Source organism: Notolabrus celidotus, chromosome 23 (genome assembly GCF_009762535.1).
Source record: "Notolabrus celidotus isolate fNotCel1 chromosome 23, fNotCel1.pri, whole genome shotgun sequence".
In the NCBI taxonomy this organism is placed as follows: domain Eukaryota; kingdom Metazoa; phylum Chordata; class Actinopteri; order Labriformes; family Labridae; genus Notolabrus; species Notolabrus celidotus.
In genome coordinates, this window is record NC_048294.1 from 20,520,707 (window position 1) to 20,547,420 (window position 26,714).

General features: G+C 41.9%; 1 protein-coding gene across 3 annotated transcripts in view; it reads right to left on the bottom strand.

The window, feature by feature from the left end:
• The window catches only part of adam19a (ADAM metallopeptidase domain 19a), a 222,547-nt gene extending 196,865 nt beyond the window's left edge, over positions 1–25,682 (bottom strand). The window contains exons 1-2 of one of the 3 annotated variants that reach the window (XM_034676859.1): positions 25,550–25,682; positions 23,793–24,040 (exon numbers count right to left, since the gene is read on the bottom strand). In XM_034676859.1, coding sequence (XP_034532750.1) covers positions 23,793–23,922 — 130 coding nt within the window. In that variant the 5' untranslated portion in view covers positions 23,923–24,040; positions 25,550–25,682. Of the gene's footprint in view, positions 1–23,792; positions 24,046–25,549 lie in introns of those variants that run through there. The other 2 variants (XM_034676860.1, XM_034676861.1) reach the window with 2 other exon arrangements.
• Positions 25,683–26,714: the final 1,032 nt, after the last annotated feature.

Consider the following 26,714-nt stretch of genomic DNA (forward strand, 5'->3'; position numbering starts at 1 on the left):
AAAAAAATCCATTCCGCCCCTGTTCTGATTTCTCATCCTTTCTGTAAATGTGTGTGAAACGAGCCGTTTCAGACTTTCGTGCTTTTGTTACGTCACAACAATATCCGGTCTTTAATGGAAATCAGAGCTCGGAGCTTGTTCAGCCCATAGACTGTATAAAATACAACTCAACCCCTCCTCCATTTTTCATTACCTGCACAAATGTGTGCTAACAAGGAGCTTAGGAGGGAGGCATGCTAGTTGTAGGTTCCCTTAATAAACACAAAGGTCGGTTTTACTCCCCACGTCTGCAGATTTGAAGATCTAGTGGATGATTTTTATTTTTCATGGAAAAGTGCTAGTGCTAGTTAGCATAGCCACATAGCTATATGTTCGTCGCTGTGTACCAAGACACACGTCAACATACTGACAAATAAAACAACAAGAAACACTAAATCTGTGACCAATCGTTCAGAAAGGTCCTGCTGCAGGCGCCTCTCAGGATCAGATTCTGGATCAGATTCAGAGGGTTGGAGTAACGCAGGTCTGTGAGCAGCCATGTACAGTCATGGCCAAAAGTTTTGAGAATGACACAACTATTAATTTTCACAAAGTCTGCTGTTTCAGTTTTTCTAATGGCAATTTGCATATACTCCAGAATGTTATGAGGAGTGATCAGCTCAACTGCAATTAATTGCAAAGTCCCTCTTTGCCTTGAAAATGAACTTTATCACCAAAAACACATTTCCACTGCATTTCAGCCCTGCCACAAAAGGACCAGCTAACATCATTTCAATGACACACAGGTGTCACACACATTAACACAGGTGTGGGTGTTGATGAGGACAAGGCTGGCAATCAATCTGTCATGATTGAGTGACTGGACACTTTAAAAGGAAGATGGTGCATGACACCATTGTTCCTCATCTGTTAGCCATGGTTACCTGCAAGGAAACACGTGCAGCCATCATTGCATTGCACAAAAAGGGCCTAACAGGGAAGTTTATAGCAGCGAGTAAGATTGCACCTCAGTCAACCGTCTATCCAATTATCAAGAACTTCAAGGAGAGAGGTTCAATTGTTGCCAAACAGGCTCCAGGGCGCCCAAGAAAGTCCAGCAAGCGCCAGGACCGTCTCCTGAAGGTGTTACAGCTGCGGGATCGGGCCACCACCAGTGCAGAGCTTGCTCAGGAATGGCAGCAGGCAGGTGTGAGTGCATCTGCACGCACAGTGAGGCGAAGACTTTTGGAGGAAGGCCTGGTGTCAAGGAGGGCAGCAAAGAAGCCACTTCTCTCCAGTAAAAACATCAGGGACAGACTGATATTCTGCAGAAGGTACAGGGACTGGACTGCTGAGGACTGGGGTAAAGTCATTTTCTCTGATGAATCCCCTTTCCGATTGTTTGGGGCATCTGGAGGAAGGCTTGTTCGGAGAAGACGAGGTGAGCGCTACCATCAGTCCTGTCTCTTGCTAACAGTGAAGCATCCTGAGACCATTCATGTGTGGGGTTGCTTTTCGGTCAAGGGAGTGGGCTCTCTCACAATCTTGCCTAAAAACACAGCCATGAATAAAGAATGGTACCAGAAGGTCCTCCGAGAGCAACTTCTCCCAACCATCCAAGGGCAGTTTGGTGATGAAGAATGCCTTTTCCAGCATGATGGAGCACCTTGCCATAAAGAAAAAGTCATAACAAAATGGCTCGGGGAACAAAACATTAAGATTTTGGGCCCTTGGCCAGGAAACTCCCCAGATCTTAATCCCATTGAGAACTTGTGGTCAATCCTCAAGAGGCGGGTGGACAATCAAAAACCCACAAATTCTGACAAACTCCAAGCATTGATTATGCAAGAATGGACTGCCATCAGTCAGGATTTGGTCCAGAAGTTGATTGACAGCATGCCAGGGAGAATTGCAGAGGTCTCGAAAAAGAAGGGTCAACACTGCAAATATTGACTTATTGCATGAATTCTGTGTAATTCTCAATAAAAGCTTTTGATACTTGAAATGCTTCTAATTGTATTTCATTATACCATAGAAACATCTGACAAAAACACCTAAAAACCCTGAAGCAGCAGACTTTGTGAAAATGTAATATTTGTGTCATTCTCAAAACTTTTGGCCATGACTGTATATTCAGCCAACATGTAAACATTAGATCAACGTGCTGGAGAGCCGAGGCACATGCACTTCCTGAGGGGGCGTGGTCAGAGAGCTCATTCTCATTTAAAGGCAGACACAGAAAACAGCCTGTTCTGAGCAGGGCTGAAAAGAGGGGTTTACAGGCATGCCAAAATCTGATTTCAAAGTGTTTTTTTGAGCAATAAACTTAAAGACATGTTTTGGGGACCTCTTAGACCAATATATTTGATGAAAAAGAGCGTAATATGTCACTTTTAAAGCTGCAGACTGGTTTGCTGTCAGGCGGAGCTGCGAGCTGAGCTGCCATCTGCAAAATTAGCTGGGCTTTAAAGGTTGAGATTTCGTTACAGTTCATCACTCAGGTTTTTACCCCCCAAAAACCTAAAGTCAAGTGATAACCTGATATATTCATTTGGAAGTGTCAGCTACCTGCAGTCTCTCTACCACCCACAAGGGGGAGACTCAGCTGGTTGCAAAAGTAGCTGTAGCATCTAGGTTTAAACCAGACTGCATAAAAGATAGATGACACAAGAGCGTCCTGAAAGTGAAGCCAGAACATTCAGAGATCCCTCTGCTGACTGTCTGCAGTCTAGGGGTAATAAGCCCTGCCTCCTCCATGTAAACAGATGGGATATGGGTCAAACTTTAGAATCAAAACACAGGTCGTATAAATGTTTTTCAAACATGGTTTCTGACGTTACAGTTAGTTCTTATCATGATGATTTATGTCACAGTGGAGAGGGGATGGGAGGATGCGACATCCTGATTGACAGCTCTGTTGACCAATGAGGTTCCTGCAGCGCTCTGTGCATCTGACTGTGCAGACTCTGGTGTGTTTTGAAACTCCTGCACAGCTGGAGGAGATGGAGACGATTCTTACAGCTGACACAGCCCGTGGTTTTAGGTATGGATTCCTCCAGTGTTTGTGGTTCACAGGATTTCAGTAGAGAGCTGAGTTATCCCCAGAGGTCTGCATCCACTCAAAAACAAACCGGCCTGGTGATTAAATTCACTACAAACACTGAATAAATCAGTTCCTTGTTAATAAACAGTATTTCTCTGAGGCGAAGCTACCAACTTAACCTTCTTTCACATAACTTTTAGACTTTTGGAGATTCAAATCTTATAAAGGAAGTCGGGCAAAATAAGGCTTAAAAACTGCAGACTGGTTGGCCCAGGACAAATCATATCTGTGCATTCAAAGGCTGATGCATCGTTCCTTTAACAGAACAAAGAGACCAAAGTTTACTGACGCACAGTCCTGCATCAAGATCGCTTCAGCACCCAGTCTACCTCTGTCTGTCTATCTGTCTGTCTGTCTGTCTGTCTGTCTGTCTGTCTGTCTGTCTGTCTGTCTGTCTGTCTGTCTGTCTGTCCTTGTGCAAACTCTAACAACAGACACCAAAAGCCTGTTTGCATATCATTCTTTTCATATCATACAAGCTCAGTCCTGTTTCTCCTCCGCCTGTCCCCCTTGGGCTTCATGACCACTGAGGAGCTGCAGATAGCAACATGCATGCTTTCCCCAACCAAATATCTTTTCCTTCTTTTATTCTTGGAGCTTTCTTTCACTTGTGGGATTTTCCGTGGGATTGGGAATAGCACTGGAAAGTTTGTGGGATGGTAGCGCTGAGATAGAGCAACAAGAAGCGACAGGAGAGGGATTTTATGCTCTGAGAAACTTGTTCACAGCTTCTGAAGAACAAACATCAAGCGCTAAAAGTTGGCTTTCTTTCCACTGGACATTCTAACGCAGCCGACAGCCTCATTAAAAACAGAAATCCTGCACAGAGCACGAGCTTTTTTTTGTGATCTTTGTCTTCTGAAGCGTGAGCCGCGAGAACAACGGCAGTCTCACAAAGAGCCGGTCGTCCACCTCTCCTGTCGGGTTCAATCAGAGACCGGCATCGGATCCCATAACTCTGTTGTGTAACCTTCTCTGTGTGTGGCTTTAAATGTCTGCAAATATTTAGATGAGATTTCATTGAAGTTTGAACGTCAGCGTCTGAATTACCATCATGAATAATACATAATCATTGTGCAGAGGAGGATCTAAGAAGGCGATAACATTCAGGGAGTGAGAACAGCAGAGTAGCTCGAATCAGGATTTGAGGATTATTTAGCCTCGAATCTGTTGAATGAGTCGATGTTACGTTTGTGTTTATTGGGGCTTAATGATTAAGTGATTCTGTGGCAGGTTTGACCCTCCATCAGTTTTGGAATCAACCTTTTTACTGTCATATTTAGGGATGCCATCATTCCCCATATAATGCTGAACTTCAGGGGCGCGGGTGTGTTTGTTAGTTAAGCAGAGGGACAGAGTGAGCAGAGGGTTAAACGGTGAGAAACCGGTCTGTATCATAATAAAATACGTGTTCAGAGATAGCGACATTTCCAGCCATAATACTATACGATATCAGTGGCATCTATTCAGCGATTGTTCATAATCGACCAGCTGTCCGGGTGTTTGAAGTTTTAAGCATTTGGCTGCAGCCGTGCACCACGTCTCCACGACGGCTCTTCTTTTCCCTCACTGGATAAAAAGCCGACAGATGGGAGGAAAGTCAGTGCAGAGAGATTTCCTTCACTAGTATCTCTGCAGACCTGAAACATCCATGCCATGTGCGCAGCTCTTTCTGCTGCCCTGACCTGGTTGCTCTCCCGCCTGACACCCGACCGCACGGACGAGCTTCTATCTCTCAGTGAGAATGAGTGGGAAGAAAACTGGATGCTGTGAGTCTGGAATATTTCTCGATTCGCTCTGTACGACTGTGTGTCTGCAGAGATGATTTTCATGAGCCTGCTCTGCACGTTGATATTCAGAGAGTTTAACTATACGTATGTCTCTGCATGTTCTGCAGCTTTGTAACACTGTCAGTTTTCTGCATGATGTTGCTTTGAGCGGATTCTGTGCCCTCGTTGAAATCATGACTTTCTTTTATCTGAGAGCCTTTCCAGACTTTGATCAGAAGTGTCGTGCATGAGGTTCTGTTTTTATTTGTACGTTTTCCTTTAATAGTAATGGCTCATGTACTAACTGGATGGTCCTTTAAGATGTTCATGATTTTGCACTTGTCCTTTTGCTGAATTGTAAAGCACTTTGAAATGCAGATTATGCATTGAAGAAGTGCTCTATAAATAAAGATTATTACAATTCTATACTGTTTTTGTCAAATTAACATCTGAGTTTTCTTTTCTTTCTTTAAAAGAATGATTGATGATTGATAATTTAACATTTTCAAACACTGATAAATGAAAATGCTCAGAATCTGCATCTATAATCTTTACCCACTTTGGCCAGAGGAATCTCCCGTCGAAAGACACAAGTCATAGTCGTCATGATTAAAACCATGTGTGCCCGAGCCTTCAGCTACTCAGCACCCAGACTCTGGAACTCCCTCCTATTTTACAATATTTGATTTAAATTTCAAATTAAAGACATATACACTGTAACAAAAACAAACAGACAAAAAGACCAAAAAAAGGTATTTTTCCAATTTAAATAAAAGTTAGCTTTGATGAGTTATTCTGTATTTCTAATTCATCATCACCTTGATGCCCGTCTGTCCAAAGACCACAAAGAGGGGGAATTAAATAAATAAGGAGTACAGAAAAGGAAATTCAAAATAAGACAAATTTCTTCATGAACTAAGTGTATTTAATATTTTACCCCATATGTTTTCAAAATGAAAGACTTTGTTCTCTTCAGAGGTTTTTTTTCTCATATTAGAATAATAAAGCAGTTTGTTACTGGAGTGTTATAATGAGGGAGGACGTGTAGATTTCCAATGTTTCTGAAGAAGTTTCTTGAATAACTGGAGGAGATAAGAATGGAGAATTGTGGAGATCTTACTCTTTCAAGTGAGACATCTTGAAAAATGCAAGATTATTAATTTGCGCTCCCAAAACCTCGGACAACCATACCCCATTGTGAACCAAACTTTCTGAACTTTGCTGCAGTTCCAAAATGCATGAATTAAAGAACTCGTGATTCCACATTTCAGACAATTCCCTGAAGCATTTCCTGTCATACTTTCTGATTTTATGCCTTGTAGTAAATTCTCTAAATCGTTTTATTTTGGATTAAAATTACATTTCATTGACTGTGATATCTCAAGTTAACATCCATGTTGTGGTACTTTAATCCCCATAGAGAAATGATCCGAGGATTCGTGTGCAGGTATAACTCAGAGAAATGTGTTTGTGCTTTTCATTTCTGAATGATGTTTTTCTGAAGCCTCCTCATCCAAAAAAAGTTTGCTTTTCTGCAAAACTCTAGAACACAGCTTCAACAAACCTCCAAAATACAAAAGACTTCTCTATCTTTGACTTCTTTTAAAGGTTAGAACTTATTAAGGAGCTTTTAATCTCTGATTTCTTTACTTTAAAATAAGAAAATGTGATTATTTAACTCCCAAAAGGCAGCAGTCTGACTTTAGTTTCATTACTCTGACAGCCACTTTGTGATATGGATTCAGTCGAGACATTCCCCACATCTTATGATTCCATTACCAACAGTAAAAGCCCTGTATGAATCAATAGTCCCCAGAATACATCACTTATGCTATCAACGTGTGTAAGCATGGGCTGCAGGAAACACTGCTGCGCTGTCACTCTCCTAAAGCAGCGTTTAAAAGCAGCTTCTTAAATATTCCAAAGAGAGGGACTCTCATTTATTCTGCTATTTGTAAAAACACACTCTGTCTCTGTCGGGGGGTTGGCATTAAATATTCATGATAAAGTCTCCGCCATGTTGTTCTCTTAACGTCTGAGTGTCACACAAAGTGAAGTACACGCAGCAGAGGTTTTAGCAGGGAGAGTGGATCCTGCTTCTCCTTCAGAGGAAACTTCATCAACTTTTACTTCCTCTGATCCAAATATGGTCACTTCTGGAGTGTTTTCCTTGAAGGTGCTTTTCAACCAGAAGTACCAGGAACTAAATGGTTCCTGTGGCCCATAGTTGTCTGTGTTTCCACCAAGGCCTGAAGTCCATTTAAGATTGTGCAAATCAGGCTACTACACCGCCAGACCAGTAGAGGGCAGTAAGACAAAGTTGAATGCCGTAAAACAAAGATGACAGCATAGAAGGAGACAGACAGGCCGGCCTCATCATAAGCGAAACCACAGTTAGCCTGTTAGCATGAAGGAGATTCCTCTTGTGCTGTTTCTGATCGTGCTGTATTACAGATGGATTCACTGAATCAACACTTGGAAGGAGACGAGCTCTAGAGACAAAGAGGATTCAAAAACGCCTGAATATTCAACTTAAAGCAAGAAGACACATTTTAAAAGCCATGTCAGAGATGGACCGATGTTCCAGTTTTAAGAGTGACCCTGTTAACTGGAGACTTTCAGCCAGATGCATCCCTCACAAACGTCTTTAGACGATCATTAAATATCTGATGAGGATATTTGGACATTTGAATAAAAACTAAACTGGGATGCATTCCCGAGGACTCCTTCTGTGTTTCAACAGCTGTTGTAAACTCCACAAACACTGACACATTCAGCTGAAGATCTCCAGTTTACAGGGTCACTCTTCTGACTGGAACACTGGGAGCCGATAGAGACGCATTCACACTATCAGGCTCAGAGAAGACTAATGTTCAGGAGTTATTAAACCAAATGAATCACAGGTGTGTGTGATGTTATTGTGGACGGAGGGGGAAATAAAAACACTGAGGGTACTCTACCAATCAGAATCTTTCAGCACTGCAGGCCTCCCCCCGAGCAGGGACTTTCAGGGACAGATGAACTACCCAGGAACTAAAGTTAAACCGTTGTTCCTACTGTCGAAAAAAAGCACATAGTTCCTGGGGAAAGTTCCTGCGGTTGAAAAGCACCTTTAGTGTGAGGTGTTGTGTGAGTCACTGCTGTATCCACTTCTCTTTCAGAGCCAGCTGGACCTGAAAAAATCAGCCTAAAGACCCAAACAATCAAAAGGAAGAGAGTATGATTGGGTTTTTAATCTATGCAATTCCAATAGTCATTGCGCCTGGTGACAATGGGCTTGAATTGCCGTCCCTGCTCTAATCATGACTCAGCTAAAAGTCAAAAGTGCAGAAAATCAGCCGACAATATGCAAGCTGTCCTTGTCCTCCACAGATGAATCAAAACCATCACTTCGCAGGCCCGACAACCCATCACTTTTCTTCCTGCATTATGCAAAAATTAGCAACACAAGAGCTCATTCAATCAGAGCTGGAACATTAAGTATTAATGTGAGCAGCAAAGTAAGACACTGATTCAGCCCAAATCAGAGGACACTGGGTTTAAAAAGACCCGAGGGGTCCAGGAGACAGCTGCAGGCAGGAGGACCTGGCACTGATGAACTAGTGCTCTTCACATCACAGCCAAATCCCCCAATAAACAGCTTACTCTTATACTTCCTATATCCTAAATCCCTGCAGACTTCATCTCTCCCCCTCGCTCTTCATCACCCTCTCTCTCACTTCAAGTCTTCCAGAGCCCATCCCGGTCTTAATGAGTCACTCACTTCGAGCTTCCTCTCCCTCTCCCTCTCTCTCCCTCTCCCTCCGTACGGCTGAAGTGGAAGGAGGGATCAGTGTGAGAGCTCTCGGGGGGGGGGGGGGGAAGTGGTTCCCTATCTGTGCACTGATGATTGTTAGAGGCTGCATTCACCTTCCCTCACACCTGGCAGACTTTCAGAGTGTGTGTGTGTGTGTGTGTGAGACGGAATAATAACCAGATCCGATGATACGCCGCAAACCATCCGCGCTCTTCCTGAAAAGCTGGAACATTTACATATAAATAAGTGTGGGTTTCACTCGTCTTTATCTGCGAGTGATTTGACACAGCAGTCATTCAAACGTGCTCTGAACACCTACTTTAGACGAGCCGCTCCCGGTGTTATGAGAAATTAGGTTTCTCTAGCGGTGTGTTCTCACTTTGTATTCATGTCGGAGAGGAAAATAACAAAAGCACTTTCAGCGCTAAACGTGGGAAAAATGTTTTATAATCACTTCACATCACGACAGACGGGCCTGCCTCACTATGACTCAAGGTTACACTTCTGTGTCATTGTTGTGTCCTAAATCATGTGTGCAATTATTCCACATGGAGGTTTTCAGGCTGAAGCATCACCGCTTGCTGTTCATAAATATCTCTCAGTCACTTTTTAGGAGAGACAAACTTCACAGAGGGGAAAAGGAGTCTTCAGATTTACCGAATTTTACAAGAAGGCCTCTACTCTGATAATCTGGAGACTCATTGGTCAACAGAGCTTTCAATCATGACATCACATCCCTCCATCACCTCTCCACTGTGACATAAATCAGCATGATCAGACATACCTATAATGACAGAAACCATGTTTGAGGAGCTTTTATTTGACCAGCATTAGGATTTTAAAGTTTGACCCATGTCCCATCTGTTCACATGGAGGAGGCGGGGCTTCTCATCTATACTGCGGCCAGTCAGCAGATGGAGCTCTACATGTTCTGGCGTCACTTTCAGGGCGCTCTTATCTCGTCTGTCTTATGCAGTCTGATTTAGATGCAACGGCTATTTTTTCAACCAGCAGAGTCTCCCCCTGGTGGTCATTAGAGGGACTGCAGGTAGCAGAAGCCGCTGACTGTGTGTAAACAGAGCCCTTTAGGGTGCCGGTTTGGCCTGGCACTTAAATTTAGGCCCCCGTGTACGAAGGTTGTGGTCTTCTCTTCAGGCATCCCAGGTTCAATTACATCCTGCAGCCCCTCACAGAGTGATCACCCGCTCTGTCTCACAGTTTCCCGCCCTACCCGCTGTCCTAACCTCTCAATAAAGACAAAAAAGAGCAAAATAAAAGATAAACATTAGTTGAAATGAGCTGACTTTGACAGAAACAAAATTAGAGGATATCAGGAACAAGAAAATGCTTGTCAAACTGTATTCACAACTCTGTCAGTGCCCTATTTGTGCCACCCCTTTATAAGAAGAAAGAAGTCTTTAGCTTTATGCTTCATTTCAGCGCAGAGATCCTGAAAATATCTAGAAAATGTCTGGAGTGCATGTTTGAAAGGGTTTTGAATTTAATGCATCTTGATGAAAAGTGAATTTAATTCAGCTGAGTCTGATTAAATTTCAAAGCCGATGGATGAACCAATAAGTAAATAAATCAGCGGAGAGAGAGATGTGAAGGTTTGATCACTAATAAGTTAAGGTGAGGGCTTTACTAATCTGAGAGAAGATGCAGGATAGATTAGCCGATTAAAACCAAAGCATTGCCATGAATTTCCAGCATAATTGATTAAATGTTCAAAATCAAGCCAAATACTTCAAAGAACAGAATTTGCAGTGATTAAAAAATAAATTAAAACCAAAGATTTTAATATTGTCTGACATAAAAGATACAAAGAAGCTGGTTTACATCAAGAGTGTGTTTGGAAACTCCACAAGAGTAATATTCCTGAACAGATTGTCTCCTCTGAACTACAGACCCAGCAGCGGTCTGTCCGAGCACAGACGGAGAGAGAGAGAGGAGCATGCCTGAGGATGCGGATAAGTGACTCCAACATGTGACGCTACAGATTTGGATGCATGCAGCATTCCTCTGAGCTGAGCTGCACTTCAGTCATGTCATGTTTGTATAGTCACAAGTGTGTCTCGTCCTTCAAGGGAGGGAGATATAATCAAACCATTCATGTCTGCACCAGGGGCGGGGGGTTTACTCCGACGTGAGTTCAGATTAAAGAGATGACTCTGTGTCTGATTTGAATATGAGCCTCGTTAAGTTACAGCTACAGCTGACAAAGAGGTCCTTCCTCTGAGGGGTTAACCAAGCGAGTCCAAAGGAAGGTTATTCATCTTTACTCACTGAGCCTGAATGGATGCATGTTTAAAAAAAGGCGTCAGCATGGGGACTGAATGTGTGAAGCTAACCACTACCTCAAGAGTTGACTCGTCATTTATTATTGAAACGATTAATCGATTAATCGACTAATCAGATAAAGAAGTTACCTCTCTAACTATCATACCACCATGTGTACTGTAAACACGTCTTAGTGCAGCTAGCTTTCAGCTTTAATCTTATCAATAAGGCCCCCAAAGCTCAGATTTTACGAGTGCAACATTTTCTTAGTCGATTAATTGATTAATCGATTAATCAGATAACGGAATCCAATGTTGCAGAATGGTTCTTATTTAGCTCTCAGCCTTTAAAATGAACAATACTCTTAAACTTAAAACATGGCATCAAAAATCTGAATCCAGTCATATTCTAATTTGTTGTAACGTGGTAGGAAAGAAGGAAGGAAAGGAGATGAGGAAAGGAAAAGAGGAAGTGATCTCAAGAGAAGGTTTAACTGCTCTATTGTAGTCCACGCCTAGTAGAGATACAGATAAGGATGGAGCTTCTGCCGGGACTCCGCCGTCATTCAGTCCAAACTTCTGCACATTTTCTGGAAGCTAAGAGATGCAGCCGAAAACTGCAGTACCACCTGTAAAAGTGGTGGCAGTGTTGAGCAGCGCTGCTAACAGTTCACGCAAAACCAGCAAAAACACACGTCTCTGATGTCACCTCTTTCTTAATAGATACATAATCAATACCTCGTCAGAAACTTTTGAGCCTTCTTCTTCTGTGTAACTCTTGACTATGAGCGCCCTCTAGTGGATACATTGTTTAGCACCCCAATGTAAAGGATGTGTATATATGGGTAGTGGTGTATGCCTTTACCATAGACTGTATGAAATATGGACGTAGTATCCGTGACGTCACCCATCTGTTTCTGAAGCACTGTATTGAGGCCAATCGGTGGCAGCAGCCATATTAGTGCTGTCGAGCGATTGTGACGTAAAGAGGCGAGCTTTGAGCCTCCTAGCCAACAGCTACAGTGTTCCCACCTGTCTATCAAGTCAGCTGTGCCTCTCATAATGGAAAACTCATAATCTTAATATCTTCGAAATTGCAGCGTTAGATAAGAATTCAACCCCTGTACAGTGTGTGCCAATTCAGAAATGAGCTATCCAGACTACACTCGTCTTTTGTACCAGGCTGTAAACATGTTTATTTCTGCTGTAAAGATCAGCTCCTTTGAATTGGTGTTTATGTGGTTTCCGGCACTTCCAGAGCCAGCCTCAATTGGACACTTGATGAACTGCAGTTTTTAGCACTTCCCCATTGGACTCATATTTTTAGACGGGAGGTTGCCGCTTGGCCTTTACTGAAAATGTGAATGAGAGCAAAATCACGTAGTATGGCTTTAACTTTGGACTCTTGCAGGTAGCTCTTTACTCTGCAGCACTGAGGCTGAAACACACTTGGATTTAGAAGTTACGGGTAAGCTTTGAGTTAAACCACAGGTGCTCAATTTGATGTCTGTATATTTGATTTAATCATATACGCAGAATAAGTGAGGAAATTGCAAGAATTAAAAAAAAAAGTGCAGGGGTTGGTTGAATTTCTTCGTTGTTTAAAAGAAAAGTTAAATTCTGACTAATCGACTCGTCTTAAGGTAAGTTAACACTCAAACTGAGCACAACTTATTTGGCTAAACACAGGATCACAGAGTCCGCAGGTAAGCTATGTTAAATTGGTTTGGTGTGGCTACCACTAGCAGAGCTAGCCCCACCAGCAACCTTGAGTCCTCCTTGCAGGTTAACATCCTCATGCCTGTGCTGGTTCCTCATTGCTCTGGTGGAGTGGTTATATGTCAGTTTAACTAGACACACCCTATATACAACTTTATCTCCATTTACTAGATCAACATACTGACAAACCACGCCGTGCTGCCAGACGACATCTGTCTTGTTTACACCCAGGTAGTAGATGGTACAACATACGGCGTACACATCATATTTTTAAGATAAATAAAAGTAACGTGTGTTTTAAAAAGCTGTGACAGACAGAGATAAAAACTGAACAGAGCTGGTGGTTGTGTAATAACTTCCTGCTTTCAGCTCCGTTATCTGTTTTGGAAGAGAGCCTCTCCTCTCAGATCATCATGAAAGGGGTTACACAGTCCACATGTTGTTTAAAACTACATCACACTCCATGCAGGCGTGCAGTGTGATAGCATTAACCTGTAACAGAAACTCAGCGCTGTGTGTCAGCCCCTCACCTACACAGCAGAGACCTGCAGAGCATAAACACAACACTTGGAACATGAATAATGACTAAAAGGAGCCCACACAGTAGACCAGAGAGGACCTTGTGCTGAGCTCCTGTGGGTGTTACCTCTGAAAAAACCCAATCTGCTTCGATTTCAAACAAAATACTCTTCACGGGTGCAACCTCTCCGCTGGAAAACGAGCCAGTGTGAAAAGGTGAGCGAGGAGCTGTCGGGGAACGTGTAGCTAATGAAACTCTGCCTCTTTGGAGGTCGAACAGTTCTGCCGACTGCGCAGCCCGTCACCGCATCCAGCGCCCCCGGAAATAACAGCCCACGCTTTCAAGAGCTCTCAAATCATTGCATACAGATTCCTCCGGGCTCCGGGAACAGGACCTGCATCGCTAAAGCATGTGCAGCACAGGCCCGGGGCAGCATCAGCGCCTGCTAAATGGGCCGTGTTGAAGGCAGATATTCAGGAGAAAACTGCTGAACGAGGAGTTTGTTTAAATCCCAGCAGAGAGGAGTGTACTGGGAGTTTGGAGAGATTTTCTAACCTTTAAAAAACACGTCAACATCGTAAGAAACCGGGGGAAGTGAGAAAACATGGGAGAAAAGTGCAGGGTCATGAAACAGAGAGTAAGCTGCATTGAAATAATTAAATAATAATAATGATCAGAGGATCAGTGCATTAATGACCTAAAGAGAACTGAATGACAAAAATGGCCACAAATGTTTCTGAACTCAACTCAAACTCAAAATATACCTTCTTAATCATGATTTTCATCCTGCTAAGTGGTCGATATAAAACAAAGCAAATGTCACGTTTTTTTATTTGAGTTACCGTAAAAAATATAAATATAAAAAATGTAAACTGTCTTCCTGCGTGGTGATGTCTATTATGATCAGCGATGTCTACAACGTGGAGTTTCTGTGCAGCTGTGTCGCTCTTTTTGTTCTGTTTGTTTTCACTATCGGGAGTTTGCACTCCTACTAGCTAGAGCAGGGGTTCTCAAACTTTTTGGAGCCAGGGACCCCTTACAGGTGAGAAAATTGTCCATGGCCCCCTCATAATTGCAACACAGATTAAGCACATTAGTGATGTGTCATTATCAAAAGCTGCGGCTCTCAGAGCCGATGCTTTATAGTGAATCAGAAGAGCCGGCTCGCATCAAGAGAGAGACGGCTCCTAGTTTTTTCTTTTCACTGCTTAGCTCTCACAGTGCTCAGCCCCAGCTCTGCTCACAGCAGAACTTTGTTTTGATTGGTCAGCATGGCGGCCATGAGAGGAGAAATCAGATCAGCCCATCCAAGCTGAGGCATCTGATTTTTCTAAATGCCAACCTGAGGACATTAATAATGTTTGCTCCAGTTTGGTTCTGGTTCTGTTTACCTGAGTTGGTTCTGGTTCTGTTTGCTTGAGTTTGGTTCTGGTTGTGGTTCAGTTTGCTTGAGTTCGGTTCTGGTTCGGTTCTGGTTCTGTTCTGGTTCGGTTCTGGTTCGGTTCTGTTCTGGTTCGCTTCCAGTTCAAGTCTGGTTCGGTTTTGGTACAGTTCTGGTAGGGTTCTGGTTCGGTTCTGGTATGGTTCTGGTTCGGTTCGGTTCCGGTTCTGGTATGGTTCTAGTTCAGTTCCGTTCCGGTTCAATTCTGGTTCGGTTCTGGTTCGTTTCTGGTATGGTTCTGTTCTGGTACGGTTCTGGTTTGGTTCTGTTTCGGTTCTGGTTCGTTTCTGGTATGGTTCTGGCTCGGTTCGGTTCCGGTACTGGTTCAGTTCTAGTACGGTTCTGGTTCGGTTCTGGTTCGGGTCTGGTTCTGGTCTTGTTTGGTTCTGGTTCGGTTCTGGTTCGGTTCTGGTTTGGTTCTGGTTTGGTTCTGGTTCAGGTCTGGTTCGGTTCTGGTACGGTTCTGGTACGGTTCTGGTTCAGTTCTGGTTCAGTTCTGGTTCGGTTCTGGTTCTGGTTTGGTTCGGTTATGGTTCTGTTTGCATGAGTTTGGTTCTGATTCTGTATGCTTAAGTTTGGTTCTGGTTCTTAACCTAACCCTAAACCTAACCCTAACCCTAATCCTAACCCTAACCCTAACCCTAATCCTAATCCTAACCCTAACCCTAATCACAACCCTAACCCTAATCACAACCCTAACCCTAATCACAACCCTAACCTTAACCCTAATCCTAACCCTAACCCTAATCCTAATCCTAACCCTAACCCCAACCCTAACCCTAATCCTAACCCTAACCCTAATCACAACCCTAACCCTGACCCTAATCATAACCTTAACCCTAATCAAAACCCTAACCCTAACCCTAATCACAACCCTAACCCTAATCACAACCCAAACCCTAACCCTAATCACAACCCTAACCCTAACCCCAACCCTAACCCTAATCACAACCCAAACCCTAATCATAACCTTAACCCTAATCACAACCCTAACCCTAATCACAACCCTAACCCTAATCACAACCCAAACCCTAACCCTATTCACAACCCTAACCCTAATCACAACCCTAACCCTAATCACAACCCAAACCCTAATCATAACCTTAACCCTAATCACAACCCTAACCCTGACCCTAATCATAACCTTAACCCTAATCAAAACCCTAACCCTAACCCTAATCACAACCCTAACCCTAACCCTAATCATAACCTTAACCCTAATCAAAACCCTAACCCTATCCCTAATCACAAGACTTACCCTAATCACAACCCTAACCCTAATCACAACCCAAACCCTAACCCTAATCACAACCCTAACCCTAACACCAACCCTAAACCTAATCACAACCCTAACCCTAATCACAACCCTAACCCTAATCACAACCCTAACCCTAATCACAACCCTAACAATAATCACAACCCTAACCCTAATCACAACCCAAACCCTAATCATAACCTTAACCCTAATCACAACCCTAACCCTAACCCTAATCACAACCCTAACCCTAATCACAACCCTTACCCTAATCACAACCCTAACCCTTACCCTAATCACAACCCTAACCCTAATCACAACCCTAACCCTAACCCTAATCACAACCCTAACCCTAATCACAACCCTAACCCTAACCCTAATCACAACCCTAACCCTAATCATAACCCTAGGATCAGGGTGAGAATGATTTTGTAACAGAATAAATGCACACAATTGGGCAATTATAAGGCTTCTCATAAAAATACCGTACGTAAAAGGGGTTTCAACACAAACCATTAGTTTTTGCAAAAATATACGGCTACACAAGAGCCTACATTAAGAGCCATTCGGGAGTCGAAAGAGCCGGCTCTTCTTTGGGGCCGAGTCAAAAGAGCTGGCTCTCTGAAAAGAGCCCAACTTCCCATCACTAAAGCACATGCTTACTAACATTTGCACTCTTAGATGCCTTTGGAACTATTTGTATTGTAAAACGTATCAATATAAATCCTTCAGACATGTACCATAGTGATAAACAGATAACACTTCAATTTGAATCAAGTAAATACCACTTGTATACTTTAAAACAGAGGGTCATTTCATTCCTTGTGGACTCAACATGACAGCATTTATACTTTTCAAGTAATTGATCTTAAACGCTTTCAGAAAATTAACAGTAACAAGACTCACATATCCCTTCAAGCCACCAAATGGTATCATAACAATGGTGTATATGCTGTTTTGTAATGACACAGCACAATTTTATGATTTACTAGAAATGTATTCAAATTATTTCATGGACCCCCACGCTATGGTTCGCAGACCCCCAGGGGTCCCAGGACCCCACTTTGAGAACAACCGAGCTAGAGTACGGTAATTGAGCCAAATGTACCATAAAACATAAACAATATACCCCCGTTTTCTGTGAATGCATGATTATGAAGTAAAGGAGAAAAGATGTGAAAAAATTTGTGCAGTGTCGCTGTCTTTTCCAGTACAGCATGCACTCAACTTTCAATGAATGGGAATGTGTTTTGTTAATAGGGTCAGGTCGCACGCAGTCATGTTGGAATAATTTTCCAGGACTATATGTGATTTTCCAGGACATTTTACTTTTTCTCCCATTTTCCAGGTGTTTTCCAGTACTGGAAAACTGGTCAACTGTTTTCCAGGTTTTCCAGGTTTTCCAGGACGCGTGGGAACCCTGCACAATGCAATGCTACACCTGTCAGAGGCGTGCAAGGATTGGTGGACATGTTTTGATGCTGTGAGTGGACCTAACAGTTTTTTTCTGGGGCTGGGACACTGAGGAGTGAGCCATCTTGCATCCTTCCTATCTCTGCTGTTGTGCATGCAAAAGAAACAATATGACATCAGCTGAAGCAACACCATCGCATCCTGGAACGTCTAATGTCTGGGAGCTGAAGACAAAAAAGCTGGATGCAAAACTTGTGGACGTCTCTCCATTAAAGGGATAGTTCCAAGATTCCATAAGACCACTAGACCACACACGTAACCTTTGTGCCAACGATTCCACAGAGATGAGATCTCACAGAATCTCGTGTGATCAAACCTAGGGGCAACCACCGGCCGTGAGAATGGAAGCCAATGCGGAAGTGTTAAAAACTGCAGTTCATCGAGTGTCCACTTGAGGCTGGCTCCGGAAGTACCAGAAACCACATACACACCAATTTAAAAAAAGCCGATCTTCACAGCAGAAATAAACATGTTTACAGCCTGGTACAAAAAACGAGGGTAGTCTGGATAGCTCATTTCTTGATCAGCACACACTGTACAGGGGTGAATTTTTTCATAACGCTGCAATTTCAAAGATATTGAGATTACGAGTTTTCCAATTTCCTGTCTTGATGTTGGGTCTTTAATAGAACATAGAAAAAGGTCTAGACCTACTCTCTTTGGAAAGAGTCTTCAGAAAACATTTGTTGGGATTTGGTGCTTTATAAATAAAGTTTGATTGATTGATGTTAGTGAGCTTTAAAAGTACTTCTTCCCTCGTCGACAGCCCAAACTGGAATTGTAAATATTACACGTTTGATATTTATTATTCCAGGTCGGGGAGGCTCCGACTCAGTAAAATAGTCGAATTTACACCCCACACTTGATCCAATTATCAGTTACAACACGCCTCAGGTCTCAGATCTGCCTTTAGCAGGGAAATGTTAAAAAGCAGCAACATATCGGTGCCTGTAGCTGGGACTGTTTGACTTCACTTTGGCACAACGGACCGAGGTGGAGGTGCATCGTCCGTCTCTATACACAGTCAATAGTATCTGATTATACGTTGGATACTATTGTGTCATAATATGGGGGGGAAATTGCAAAGATGAGGTCCATCATCACTCAAGGTCCTGATTCTGAAGCTGTGGAGTCAGGACCATCCCATTAGAGCCTCCTACTCTCCATGATTCATGGTGGGAGTTCAGCATGACAGTGGATTGTAATATTCTTAAATCCTCACACTTTAATCTGTGACTGATGAAAGATGACACTTCAAATGAACTCCGAAGAAACCTGTCTACAACGTAAACTCCGCCCACATTTCCCTCCAACTGAGCCAAAAATAAAAAAACACACTCAGAGTGAATTTAAACTCCTGTCAGCTCTGTGAAGGTAAACCTGCTGCCCACTAAGTTTTTACTTCGACTCCCTGGAGGACAGAAATACCAGGCTTCAAGGATTTGCAGCAGTCAGCTACATCCAGCTTCTGTGTGTTTGACCAAAACATGAGTGCTGACATTGTGTTTGCCAAGTTTCTTTAAAAACGTCACAAAGATCTGCTCGGGACGGATTGTAAAACAAGTCTTACCCTGCTGAAGTGACGTCAGGATCCTGCTCACCCTGCAGAGGATCTAATTTGCATAACCACCTGCTCACTATGCATCACCTTTTACTTTGCATCCTCTCTGAAGTAATGATGGTACATAGAGATAATTAGAGCAGGATGTGAAGATAAAACGTCAGGATCTCAGCTTCTTCTTCGTCTAACTGTGCTCCGTGTGTAGAGCTGCAGCACACCCAGGATAGATGTGCGAGCGTGGTCATTCATAGCAAACAGGAAACAGATAAAAATGATCTTATCGGGGCAAACCTTCAGCTATCACCTCTGCTGCTTATATTAAAAAAAGTTGTGCTCAGTGGGGCGTAGAGGAGGCTGCACGGAGCAGGAGGAGGATATTGAAATAATACATATTTAATGGATTCTTATTCCACACCTTCCTTTCCCATTATATTCACGCCGCTGCAGCCTTGTAGCGGGCTTGCTAAAGTGTAGATTTGCATATATTTAAGGCTAAATACCCAACATATACGGGTATGAATATGAATATTTGTGCAGAACAATATATGGCAAAAACATTCATAGAGCAAAACCTTGAGTTTGGGAGAGAAGCTTTTTAATAACATGACTTTTTCTAATCCAACTTATATCCATATTTACTAAAAAATATCTGGATCTGTGTGCCTTAGTTGTTAAAAAATGAAGAAATGTTTGAGGTACTGATAAAAACGTACAGATGTTCGTAACAGAATGATTTCATGATGCTCTGTGTGGTTGTGCTGACAGCTGCACATTTTTAATTGCATACAATCATCACTTTCCTGATGTTTGCATTTCTCTGTTGAAGCACATTTTTATGTTGTGAACTGTAAACATTCAGATTATCACTGTCTGTTTGGGGGGTGGTCTTTGTACCACTCATGATTTGAAGCCAATTTACAAACACATTACTGGTTGAAAACATGGAATATCTTTATGCAGGAACAACAATCTGTATGGAGAGCAAAATCAGGAGGAACACAATCCAGCGTAATGACATCCCGGCTCCCATGGTTGTTAATCTGAGGAGGATTTCTTTTTCTCTATGAACAGATATCTGCATGAAGAGCAGCTAACAATCTGTTCTAGATCAAACATTTACACTGAGACACAAATCTGCTTGATGCTGTGTCACTAAAGACAATCAGTGTTTAGATTTCCTGACTTCCTGGAATGCCTCAGAAATGATGGATCCCACCTCCATTCAACAAACAAACATTGTAAAAGTAGTTTTCTTCTCCTCTTGAGGACAGACCTGACAAAGCTTGACTTTTGACTAATCTGCATCATGATGTTTTTATTTCAGCAAACTTAAGATCCGTTAATTACAAGAACATCACAAGAACATCAGTTTCTGTTTCAGGTTCATACCACTGAAGGAAGCCAGAGTGAAGCCTCTGTGGAACTTACTGTTTACGGTGAAACTGAGACTCACCACAAACAGATTAACAGTGCACCACTAGGACATACAAACATATCTTGGGGGATGGATTTTGCTTTTGCTGAACAACAGGCTGCGTCTTATTGGAAAGGTTGATTGGACATGTTTTCTATCATTTTGACTTAAAGCTTAAAAATGTTTAATTTCATCTTTATTTTGTCTTTCAAAGGTATTTATTGCGCCTCAAGGACTGAGAGTTGTACTCATCTAAGAATAAGACAAAAGGAAAAATGTTTGGCATTCTCCTCTGAAATAATTCTTTAGATTTACTAATATCAACATCTTTATGAACATTCCTGACTTTGACTCATCCATTATTCAAGATACCATCTTCAAGTGAAGCATGAAAAACAGATTCCAGCCAGGTTCAAGCGTCTGTATGCATTTCCTGAGCAGCCCCAGGGAATGACACTGAATACACTCCTGCTTCAGAGCCGACCTCTGACCTTCTGCTGGTCTGAGGCAGGAGGCTGCAGTTACACTACGTCTCCGAGAGGTGTTTTTATTACAGAAACTGAGTCTGCATGACAATAACTACCTGTGTGATATGAAAGGAATGTTTCCCTCTGAGTGACAAAGTAGTTCTGGATTTGACAGTAAAGTTTTGCAGTTTTAGATACTGAAGCGAAAACAGATGTTTACAAAACCTCCCCGACGTTGCTGAACTATCACATCTACAAAAACAGAGTGGATATGAGCTCCAGGAGACCTGAGTTTACCCACTTCATCAGTGAGTCTACGTATTAATGATATATTGTGTTTACAGGAGCAGGACTGATGGACAAACTGAAAGCACACCTTGGTTATTCCTAATAATGCATAACTCCTCGTCTGAATATAACCACAGTGGTACATTGACTATGTTTATATCGCTCTGTCTGTAGTTCTCTGACCCCTTAAAGTGCATGAGCAGATAAATGAGCTATAAAGACCAAAACTAGATCTGTACCACGCTGACTTCATGGTTAATTGTGCTTTAAAGTTGGTCAATTTTAACATGGGACTCTATGGGGATTGACTCACTTATGGAATCAGCCCCTAGTGGACACTCCAAGAACTGCACCAGCTTCATTTTTCGTCACCAAATACAGTACAACAATACCAAACAGTACAAAGGAGTCCTAACTCAGGTTAATTTCCTAACCCCACAAAGAATACGTTTTTCTCATGTCATCTTATCTTTAATGAGAATATAGGTAATTTTAAATCTTGTGTCTGCAAATACACATTTGGTGCATGCACCTTTTTCCCCCTGACAGGAGTGTAATTTCACAGTCTAATTTTTTATCTCTGTTTTACTTTTAAAAGAACATTTTAAAAAATGATTGAATTTTGTTCAATAAACAAAACCAGGGGATGGGGGGGGGGGGGATTTTTAACCAGAAACAGCTCTTACAACTCTTCCTGTGAATTTGCCAAACTCCATTAACAAAAACAGTTATTTTACCTTGTTTTACACGGGACATGCTGAGCTAATGCTAACTTAAAAAGAAACGTAACTTTGGCAAAGGTTTGACTTTGTGTGACAAACAACAGCAGAAAAAACACCAAAAGCAGCAGGATGGACCCGATTTCTTTCAGATAAAAATTCTGTTTTTTGAATAGAGTTTGGTGGCTCTTTAATAATCTTCCTCTTCCATAAAACTCTCTCTCTCTCCTCTCTTTAATGTTGTCAGACACTTAGAATAACAATCAGAGCCTGTCGGGGACAAAAACAAGAACTTTTAGTGGATGTGCTTTGAATTATGTTGCAGCCATTACCGCCTGTTTCACCGCAACACACTGAGTTAGGACCCTAAATATGAATAAAAAACACCAGAATCACCCTTTAAGTCTGGACTATTAATGGATATTTCCATCTGAACTCAAAGCGTTCTATCACTTGAACTTTGTACAGAAAGACTCAAACATGCACTGTTGACAACATTAACCCTGAACATCACTTTTGAATGGGCGGTTTGTTCTCACTGAGTCTCATCGCCTCTGAGCATTTGAGCCCACATGACCATGCAGCAGCGTGATGATGCATCTTCATACCAGAAACCATCACACCAGCTGACCTCTGTTTTCCTGACTGAGGACGGCTCAGAGTTTATCAAATTAAAAGTTAATTTCCTGTCATCTCACGCTAAAACTGCCGCAAGAGCTGAACCCAAGACCAGTGCTGGAGGGATCAGGAATTCAGACACTGTTGTGGTTTCATCCAAAAAGTCCAGATTAATTTTTAAAAACTGGCTCTGTGTTCTAGATCAAACATTTACACTGAGGCACAAATCTGCTTGATGCTGTCACTAAAGACAATCAGCGTTTAGATTTCTTGACTTCCTGAAATGCATCAGAAATAATGGATCCCACCTCCATTCAACAAACATTGTAAAAGTAATTTTCTTCTCCTCTTGAGCACAGACCTGACAAAGATTGACTTTTCACTTTTGACTAATCTGCGTCATGATGTTGTTATTTCAGCAAACTTAAGACCTGTTAATTACAAGAACATCAGAATTCAAACATTGTTGTGGTTTTAGTCCATAATAAAAAAAAAAGAACTGCCTCAGTGACATAATTGGCTGAAATCTGGGTTACTCTACTGTACTGGAGTGCTCTTTCTGAACTGATGCCTTTTATGGACACAGCACAAAGAGGACGGGCTGATTCTGCAGTCTGGCTGGAAAAACTATTAAAACATCTAAATTTGTCACAAACAGTCGTGAAAAATAACCACAGGCTGAAGCCTCTCCCGTTTTTAAAACAAACAACCTGAAACTTCTGTTTAATAATGCAGTTTAACCGCGCTTGCTTTTAAAAGAGACGCACGCCCAAAACCCGTTTAAAAGTATATTAAATAAAATATCCTCGCATTAAATGGCATTTAAACGCACTAGAAAACATTTTAATGTTATTTTTTTAGAATATATATCATAATCTGTAAAATTCGGCTTCGTAACTACAACCAAATACAGTCAACTTTCAGCGCCGTGTCACCTTATTTCCCCTCTCAATACACCAACAATGCATTTTTTAATGCGGGAGTAACCAGGGACCCGTTGAGGAAAGCAGAGCTGTTAATACTCTGTTATTCAGTGTTTTTGGATGCAGTCCATATAAATGTGAAGAATCAACTCATAACATTCAGGAAAGGTGTGTTTTATCAGGTGTGCCTTGTGTTTCTGCCTGATAAGCGACAACGCGTTAAATACGCAGATTTGTACATGGGGTTTGGTTCACGCGCGCTCTCCTGCACAAAACGTGAATTCCTGTCAGAAAAAGTTTCAGCAGTGAGATAAAACGACCTCCCCTCTTTGGATGAACCCTGTTTTCACTGATGACAACTTTAAATGTTGAATATGTGGTGCATGCCTGTGCAGGGCTTCGCCGCTGCCACACGCAACTGGTAGATGCACGCAGCAGAAGTTTCCCTCGGTTCGGTTCTTTCTTTACCTTGTTCCCCGGTGTGTCCGCTGGCTCGGTCCACTTCGCCGCTCAGCAGCAGAAAAAAGAGAAGAAAGAGCAGACGTCCACATTTTGCCGGTGATATTTGGGCATTTTTCTGCCTGTGTTTACTGTACATCCCTGTGACCCTCGGTACCGCCGACCGTCCTCCCTTTCCTCGCCGTTGTTCAGCTCTGCCTCCCTCCCCGAGTCCAAGGAGCGTCAAACACGGGCTGGCACGGTGCTCCACCTCCGGTCTGAACTTTCAAAATAAAATCCAGATGTCTAGATTGAACCCTTACACCGTATACACATGTGGTCAATTTAGATATACACATACAGAAGAAGATTAGGGCCATTGAATAAAAGAAAATGTGTAGGGTAACAGGGCAAAAAATAAAGCTAAGATTTATCTTTTTTAAATTCTGAGATAAAAGTCAGAATTCTGATTTTTTTTTTTCCGATTCCTGACCGTAATCTCAGAAATCTGACTTTAATCTAGAAATTCTGACTTAAATCCCTGAATTCTGACTTAAATTTACAAATTCTGACTTTAATCTACAAGTTCCAATTTTAATCTACGAATTCTGACTTTCATCTACAAACTCTGACTTTAATCTACAAATTCCAACCTTAGTATATGAATTCTGACTCTAATCTACAAATTCTGACTCTAATCCCAGAATTCTGACTCTAATCTACAAATTCCAACTTTAATCTACGAATTCTGACTTTAATCTTAGAATTCTGACTTTCATCTAAAAATTCTGACTTTCATCTACGAATTCTGACTTTAATCTAAGAATTCTGACCTTGATCTACAACTTCTGACTTTAATCTATGAATACTGACTTTAATCTACAAATTCTGACTTTAATCTACAAATTCTGACTTTAATCAACAAATATGACTTTAATCTACGAATTACGACTTTAATCTACAACTTCTGACTTAATCCCAGAGTTCTGATTTTTTCTTAGATTTCTGACTTCAATCTCAGATTTAGAAGAATAAAAAGATGACACCTCAAAAAAATGTTTTCACCTGCCCACCCTCCAAAATATGCCTTTTCCAGTGGCCCTAATCCTCTTCCATATGCACAGGACAAGATAAGCAAAGAAATAAATCATGCTGCTTCATTTACAAGGGGGCGCCAACAGCAAAACTACCTGAAAGTTCCTCACCGGAGCTTTAATATCACAGCAGACACTAGGATGACGTGATGGCCGGACATTTGCAATAAAGACAATATAAACTATTTTATTTCTGTGGTTTCAAAATATAGTGAGTCCTAAAACTGTAGAATTCAGCTAAACAGAAGTACATGGTATGACAGGTGTCCACTTTTGAATCATGGTATATGGGGAAATTGCAAAAAAGAAAAAAAAAAATGTTAAGCAGTTCAGTGTATGTAACACATCTTGGACAAGTTACAAAACACTTTTTTCAACGTAAACAAACTCTTAAAGTTCAGATAGCCCAGTTTTTTACCAGCAAGTTAAAGCAGCACATTTACATGACTTAAATATAATCTATGTTTCCAGTGAGAGGACAACTTTGGAATGTAAAGTTAAATGCAATTTATTTGAGGACATGAACCGTATCTGCATTACGTAATAACTCAAACACATACTGAAGGACTCCCAGTAAGTTTCCATTGGCCTACATCAAGCCTGGACTCAAGGGTGAATTCAAAACCTCTGCTTAGGTAATAATGCAGACAAAGCACAAACATAACAACAGGCAATTTTAAATGAATACTTCACCTGTTAGTTTGTCTTCATCTGAAAAAAGGTCCAAAGCTCCAAACAAGCGAGTGATGGGAATTACACAACCAACAGCAATTTGTCGAATTCAGGGTCTAGGTCAATCACTGTGTGTCCCCTTGTGTGCATTCTTATAACCATGGAGCAGAAACAGATTAAACACCTGTTCCCTCGCCCTTTATCAGCCAGTTAACCAGCCTGATAAATTGCAGCTGTCACATCTGCTGCACGGCGCAGCTGCACGCCCTCACACCGAGAACTAAGAGCCAGTTTAATACTGCTACATGATATATACACATACTTAACTGCTTATTAGACAGTCTCTGGTATTAAGGACTTTAACTGGTGTTGGCCGGCCGACAAGTGTTCCAAGATGTTTGCACACCACAATGTTAATATCCTTAAAAAAAAAAAAAAAACTTCGACTTTTATTTTGAAGTCAGAATCACCCCTCATCCGGTGATAGTCGCATTGTGTTTAACTTGATCTTACTTGGCGCGCGACAAAACAAGGAATGGATTTGATTAATGTTGCTCTCGTTTCCCGAGTCAGAAGATGCCAAAAAGACTCGTCTGAGGGTCATTAGTCACGAATCAGGAGAAATCAACCTGAACGATCAATGGTGTGCAATGTTAGTCTCTGTGGATGACGGTTCTTTGTTAAAGCTTTAAAGTTTATTGATCAGGTAAAACACATATTGGTAATAAGGAGAGAGAGTTAAAGCTGCATGGGGAAATGTGAGATTGTAAGAATAAAGCTGTAATTTTATGAGGAGTGCTCTCCACAATCTTGTCAGGGGCGTACTCAATGTAGGTGCGGGGGTGGGGGGGTAATCTCCCCTCCTGAGTCTTCATGCCCTCATGGATGCCCCTGTAGTAGAGAGAGAATCAGAGAAGACTCACTCTTGTACCTTTCCACAGTACATCAGCTTATCTTAAAGCCTGCCCCTAATATAAAGCCCCAAATTTCAAAGTGGTCATTCTATTTAAACTGCTCTGCCTGCCTTCTCTTGCTGCTCCCCCTGCAAGCCTCTTCACACCCCTCCTCCACCCCACCTCCTCCATCCTGCTGTGTCTGATTTCACTAGTGTCATATGTAGTGTCACTGATGTTTGCTCTGTTCTGTACCCTGGGTGTCTTTGCTGATGCTCTCCCTGCCTTTGCTT